Source organism: Pteropus vampyrus, unplaced genomic scaffold (assembly GCF_000151845.1).
Source record: "Pteropus vampyrus isolate Shadow unplaced genomic scaffold, Pvam_2.0 Scaffold406, whole genome shotgun sequence".
In the NCBI taxonomy this organism is placed as follows: Eukaryota; Metazoa; Chordata; class Mammalia; order Chiroptera; family Pteropodidae; genus Pteropus; species Pteropus vampyrus.
The window spans coordinates 7500-14394 of record NW_011889187.1 but is presented as its reverse complement, the minus strand read 5'-3'; the positions used below and the strand labels follow the sequence as shown (position 1 = coordinate 14394).

Here is a 6895-nt window from a genome sequence, read left to right as displayed (position 1 = left end):
CGGTCCACACTGCCGTTTTCCTGAGCATCTGTGCTGCTTGAACCTGCGGTGCCCAGAGAGAGCAACTTACAACGCCTTCGTTGCAGGATCTTGTAAATGCAAAATTTATAGATTCCTTTACCTCTTTGTAACTGGTCAAGTGATGTGTGTTCTCAGTTCACGCCCCCGTGCCGGCCGCGAGGACCAGCCTGAGCTCTGCTAGATCCTGGCTCCTCCCGCCTCTGCTGTCTGTCGCCCACTGCCCTCGCTCGGAAAGGGGGACTCTGAACATTCTGAAGCGCCTCGACACTGCTCGAGCTTACTGAACTGCGGGAGGATGACTCGGCCTGGGGGACCTCACTCAGCAGGTCGGGGATCGGTGCTGCACGAGTCAGTGACCGTGGCACTTTGCCCCTGGTCAGTGTCACTTGCTCTCACTGGGCTTTGAACTGCAGCATCTCCCTTTAAACACGGGCGCTCACAGGCCGATTAGCTCCTCGGGTCTAAAATATTCGATCGACATGTGCCGTGCTAGTTTTGGTTCGTGAGTCAGTCTCAGAAACCTGCCTCTGTAGCTACGTGAAGTGTTCTGGCCTTTCGGGCTTTACTTTTGAAGGAGACAGCTTTATTACTAGTGTTCGTTTGCAATTTTTTCACTATACGTGGGGGCCGATTTACCTCTGAATCCTTAATACATTTCATGATAGAAAAAATATATAAGAACGAGATGTAGGAACGAAGTTGCGGGCGGGCTACAACTTCATAACTAAAGCTGGCAATTTTGTCTTTTTTTGATGGATTTTATTTGATGGATTTACCAAATAAGTTGGTTATCCTACCTTTTAAAGGTAGTTTATATTTGCAATTAATAAAGACAATTTCAGAACTCTAAAAGTTCATGGCAAATTATGATTTTATTTTCAAAAATGGGAATAAAAAAGCATTTACTCTCTCTGCTGTTGCAAGCTTTTTAAAAACACGAGCTGTGACTCCGTGTTTTCTGCCCTGTCCCCAGAGGCTGGCGTGAGCATGAAGCCGGGGCGTCACGATGCTGCTGACGTGACTGAGGACCTACGCCAGCTTCCACAAATCCACAGTCTGTGAAGGGATCAAGATGTTCTAACGACTGTGAAGCGAGTTCCAGGCGGCCTGGGTCTACGTCTACTTCCCCATGTAAAGGCAGACCCGCCATGTCACGCGAGCTGCATGACTGAAAACGCCAGTCAGCCCCACCCGTGGGAGGGCCCACGGGACGTCGGCCACCAAGGCCACAGGGAAAGCTCCTGCCTCTGCTGGGCCGTCACCATTCGGTGAGAGGTAAGGGACGACCCCGGTTTAAGCAGCCCGTGGGGACTGTCCCGTCCTGCGCAGAGGCAGGTGACGGACTCTCTCTGCCCCAGCGCCCTCCCCTGTCCTGACACACACACACCACTTCTCCCAGTTGACAAAGCTGACGGAATAGACACTAAATTTCCATTTATAACATCCTCCAGCAAAAGCTCGATAGGTTACTCCTTCGGGAGCTCAGAGGAAGCAGAGGCCAACAGGGCAGCGTGAGGCAGGGTGGAGGAACCAGCAGCGAGGCCACCGCAGACGGCCCCTCGGGCTGCGCCGCGGAGCCGGGGCCCGCCGGCAGCCACGCCGCCTGCCACGCAGCCGGTGCCTGCAGCCTCGACGGGGCCGGACGCTTCCCTTTAAGAAACAAGAACGGTCAGGACAGGGTCAGCCGTCTTGAGAAGATAAGACAAACACGCCTTCGACAGCACAGTTCGCACACGTCCTAGTTTGCGCGTTTCAGGGGGCACGGCAGCGCCACGCGTGTCCCGTCTCACTAGGAGTGCGACTGAGGGAAGAAAAGGCAGACGTTAAAACTGGAGAGCGGCACCCGCTGCCACAGCTTCTAGACAGCGGCTCCGCCTCACACGTCACAAATGCGGGTGTGGATCGCAGCGGCGTCCCTGTCACTTTCAAACCGACAGAGAGACCGGGCACCGCGCGGTGTCAGCGCGGGAACCGGCAGCTCGTCTCCCAGGAAGCTCACTCAGCATCCTTCATCTAAGTTGCCGCAGGGTCGGTCTGGGGCCAGTCACATAATCTACGCTGTGACGTTTCCACCCACACCAGGTGACCGCCGTGGACGGCAGCCCACAGTCCTGACAGAAAGGAGGCCGGGGCACAGCCACGCACACGCTGCTCGCAGGGGCAGCGAGTGGCGCTGACCAGCGAGAACGTGCAGCTGGCTCCATGAGGACCTCGCGGGCACGCCCGCCTGAGGACGGCACCCCGGGGCAGCCAGAGGCCATGCCCGCCCACGGCAGGGACAGCGACGGCCACGTGCCCCTGAAACGGCACACGGGGCCCGACTCCACACGTGCGGACAGAACGTCCGCTGTGCGTGGAGCACAGCCCCAGCCCGCGGGGCCCCGCCTGCGACAGAGCCCCAGGGCGGCCCCGGAGGCGGGAGAGCCCGCCGGCGAGCCTGTGCTGCCCGTGCAGACCGGCCAACCCCAAGGCCTCCGCTGCCCGGTCCTGGGCGAAGTCGCAGGGGATCGGCCTGGGCTGTGCTCTGGGCATCAGTGACTGCTCTGATGAAAGGCCACTCGTCCCTCAGACCTGCGTGCCCTCCCTTGGCAGCGACCGAAGTGGGCGTGTACCTACGTCTCAGGGGCGATTCTGCCGACAGCTCCCCGCACCGCGGGGGTGTCTAAACCTTACAATCTGGGACCGAAGGTGACTCGGGAGAGAGAGGGATGTCTGCTGGCCCCTCGGTGGAGGACGGCGTGGCGAGGACAGGCTGGCACAGCCCAGACCTCCCCGTCCCCTCCGTGTCTTCCCGCCAGAGAGGACGGCGTGGGAAGGGGAAGGTGAGTTGCAGGCCACACCAACCCTAAGGCTCAGCAGAGTCCGGAAGCTCAAGGCCACAGACCCGTGTGAGCCCGTGCCTAGAACTCCAGGGGGATCACTGTGTGTGACCGGACAACGTGGGCAACGTCACCCCAGGGGTCAGGTGTTTCGCACCATCTCACAGGTTATCTCAGGTGTGCACAGACAGACCCTGGCAGCATCATGAGAACCAGGCCGTGACTGAGGAGGAGGCGTGCAGCTTTATGGCGTGTGCTCCGGGGACACGCCCTCCTTCCAGGCGTGTGTGTCACCCGGGACAACAGCCGCGAGTGACAACCCTGGACACGTGGCGGCAAGGAAGATGCCCGCGGTCAACAGGGAATGGATTACAATCTAGAACAGGCCACTGCGATTAGCCCCATCACCGGAAATCTGCTTCCCCGCCCGGCTCACGGAACGCGTCGCAGAGACGCGGAGCCGGGAAGGCGCCCGGCACCGCGCGGCCGGCCTGGGCCTTACTCATGCTCTCTTCATCGTCCAGGTCCGCGGCACAGCGCTGCTGGGGGCCTCTTGACCGGCTCGGGCGGCTTCCGTCTGAAAGAGCAAGGAGAGAGCGCTCAGCGGGCCTGGCGTGCGCGAGCCGCGGGGCCGGCCTGCCTGTGGAGCCACGAGGTCACCACAGACCGGGGACAACTCAGGGAACGAGGACCCAGCACTGATGTCCCCACCTCCCCCGCACCTGTCACCACCTGGCCCGAGGGCTCTGCTGTGGGAGGCACGATGGAGCGGGGAGGTGCGGGGGTGGGGGCCGGGGAGAGCCCCCCCAGGAGAAAGGTGAGGGCGTGTCTGAGCGAGACCCCTCCCGCGGGAGGGCTGAAGACCAGGGCCTCACGCCTCAGGGCAGAACCAGGCCGTGGCCGCTAGATCTTTGCCCTGGGCAGACTTTCGGTTTGGGTTACAAACTAAGGCTACACACAGAGGAAGAAAGGCCCACAGCATCTCAGGCGCCGTGAGGAGCATGGCACGTGGATGGAAGCACAGAGCAGGGCACTTCTAAATCTGATCTAATTTCTCAGCCATCGGGAACTTATCGTTTTGTTGGCAGGAGAAACCATGAGAAATTCTCAAAGAACAGTGACTCCAGTTATCTAGTTGTGAACAAATGTGAGAGATTCCTCTTCCTCTTCCTTGAGTGGCTCCCCTTAGCGAAGGCTGTCCTCACACACACCCTGTACGAGGAATCCTATCCCACTGCAACCGAGGACAAAGACGACTCGCACACTTCGTAGTCACATGTTGCTCTGCACACGTGTAAAACTTACATTATACGTCAGCTGAAGGCAAACTCGGTATTTTGAAGAAAACAGTGACCAAACGTGCTGACGTGTGCACATCTTATAAATGTCTCTCATGTGTCGAAAATCTAAAATACAGTTTTGTGACAATTATTTAATAATGTTGAATCTAACCCTGGAGGCTCTGAAGGGCAGAGCGGGGAAGGCAGACCTGCCAGCCGAGGGCGACACAGCACGGGTCCCCTGGGTCTCCTTTCTGTGTCCTTACCCCAGACTTGGAGCTGGAGAAGCCGGCAACCTGGAACCACCTACGGATGTGGACAAACCCCCAACAGACGCTGCTCTTTCTGGCAAAGGACCAGGCAAGGGCCCTACCCGCGGGACAGGAAGGGACAAAGCGCCCCGAGCAGCCAGACCCGAGGGGGTGCCTCGACCCCCTGCAACGCAGTCAGAGAGAACATACACACTCCGCATGGAGGTGACAGGTGCCAGTCCCCTCCTGGCCGGGAAGTCAGAGGCCAGGGGATGGTCAGGACTTCCACCCCCCCAGCAGCGTCGGTGGAGGTCCGGTGGGGACCCCGCTTCACCCCTGCCTGGTGACCCCTCCCACAACAGCAGGAGAGCAAGTCAGCTGAAACTCGAGCCTTAAGCAGGACTAAAGTCTCGTAACATAACATGTCTGCGCTTCGATAAAAATTCATTCATCATACGGACAACCAGAAAGATCTCAAACAGAACGAGAAGACGATGCAGACGCCAACCCAGAGAGAGATGCCGGAGTTGTCTGAGAAAGGTTTCTACGCAGCCGTGACGAAGAAGAGAGTGGAGGACTTGGACCGATTTCACCAGACTGTGGCGTTAGCCATCGAGACAGCACGGCCCTGCGAGGGACACACACAGATCCCAGGGGAGCAGACGGAGCCCGTGACAGCCGCCCCTCCCCCCAACTGTCGACGGGGCCCGGAGGTGGCTCTGCGGAGCAAGGACAGCCCTGGCACGCACGGGGCCGGAGCCACGGCACGGAGCGCGCGCCTCAGACGCGGACTCGGCACGGGCCAGGGCGAGCGTGGGAACAGGAAACCGTCAGACTGTGAGGGACAGGGCAGGGGAGACCCCAGAGACGAAGGGCCGGGCAGGGTGTGGAGACAAGACAGCGAAAGCGTAACCCAGCAAATAAACTGTTTGGTTTTTTTTTATTAATTAGACCTCATCAAAATTAGAAATATTTTCTCTGCTGAAGATGAAAAGACAAGCTATTGAGAGAAAATATCTGAAAACCATACGCCCAACAAATGGAATACACAAGAAATTCTCAAAGCTCAACGATAAAACGAACAATCCTACGAGAAAACGGGCAGAAGGCGCGAGAGGCGTCTGACTGAAAACGCAGACGGACAGAAAACGCACGGAAAGACGTTCGACAGTGTTGGCTGTTGGAAATGCGACGTCACACCACGTGCGACGCCACGGCACGCTCACGAGAACGGCCGAAACGAAACCTGTGACGAGCCGGTGCTGGCGAGGACACCGGGTGACCCCTCGCGGCGTGCCGGCGGGGGTGGAAGGCGGCGCGCCCCCAGGGAAACGGTTCCGCGGCGTCTTAAAAACCAAACTCGGCGTTTCTCCCAGAGAAACGGAGACCCGCGCTCACACAGACGCAAGGTGCTCTCAGCGGCTGCACACAGCACCCGCAACTGGCGGGACCCCAGCTGCCCGTCCACGCGTAGCCGGTCAGACCGGCTGTGGCACCCACGCCACGAACGCCACGTGGCAATAAAAGGGACAAACGGCCGGGGCCCGCAGTGACCTGGGGCCGGGGCCCGTGCGGACGGGGACTAGGTCGGTGGTGGCGACACGGAGTGACGGGAGCCATCCTGGCGGCGCTGGAATGCTCCGGACACTGCCCGTATCGGGGTCGACGTCCTGTCTGTGACAGGACACCGCGTAAAGTGGACGTGGTTCTCTTGGTGTTATTTCTTACAGCTACATGTGACTCGACAGTTTCTCCGATAAAAAACTTGATTAAGAAGTAAGCAGAAGGCACACGCGACGTTCACACTTCGCCGGCGACCGCTGTGCTGAGGCGGCCCCCTGGAGCCCGGGACGCGGAAGGGCACGTCTGCAGGGACGCCGACAGCAGGCGTGAGCCGCGGGGGCGCCCGGCTCCAACAGAGCTCCCCGAATTTGTACAGCGCACCTGGTCCCCGCTCCCACATATTTAAATCCCGAAGAAAGGACACGGAAATGTCTCACAGTGGACACCGCCCGGCGGGGCACGGGGGAGACCAGAAGTGGAAGCCGCTGGCACGCTGCACAAATGCCAGCGCCGCGGGCGCCAGAGGGCCCAGGACAAAGCCGAAGGGCGGTGCGTGCGCTCGCCAGCCCGGCCACGGCCCCTGCCCTTCTCCCTGAAAGGCGCCCCGCACGGCCGGGCTGCAAAGACGTGAGATTAAAACCCCGTGAAAAGCCCACAGGGAGCGACTCCAGGAACGGCGGTTAAAGAAAAGCTTTCTTTGGCAGTGACATTCAAACTGAGTGTTCACTTTCAGGACGCCATGAAGCAGGTCGTGGGCTCCACCCGGGGGCAGCGAAGCGCAGCGCGGCCAGCAGGCTCGGCGTCCAAGGCCTGGGGTGGACGTTTCCCTCAGTCCCCATCACAATTCCAACTTGTCTTTTTCTAATGGGACTGGACACGCCAATGCTAAGGTTCACGTGGAAAAACAAATAGGTCTGAATACTCAGGAAAACCTCTGAACTCAGGGAGCAGTGAGTGGGGG

At 59.3% G+C, this 6895-nt stretch overlaps 1 protein-coding gene across 1 annotated transcript in view; it reads right to left on the bottom strand.

Annotated features, from left to right (window-relative positions):
* The window catches only part of ADARB1 (adenosine deaminase, RNA specific B1), a 35968-nt gene that overhangs the window by 25390 nt on the left and 3683 nt on the right, over positions 1 to 6895 (bottom strand). The window contains exon 2 of the mRNA XM_023523759.1: positions 5926 to 6045. Within this exon, the coding sequence (XP_023379527.1) occupies positions 5926 to 6045 (120 nt within the window). The remainder of the gene's footprint in view (positions 1 to 5925; positions 6046 to 6895) is intronic.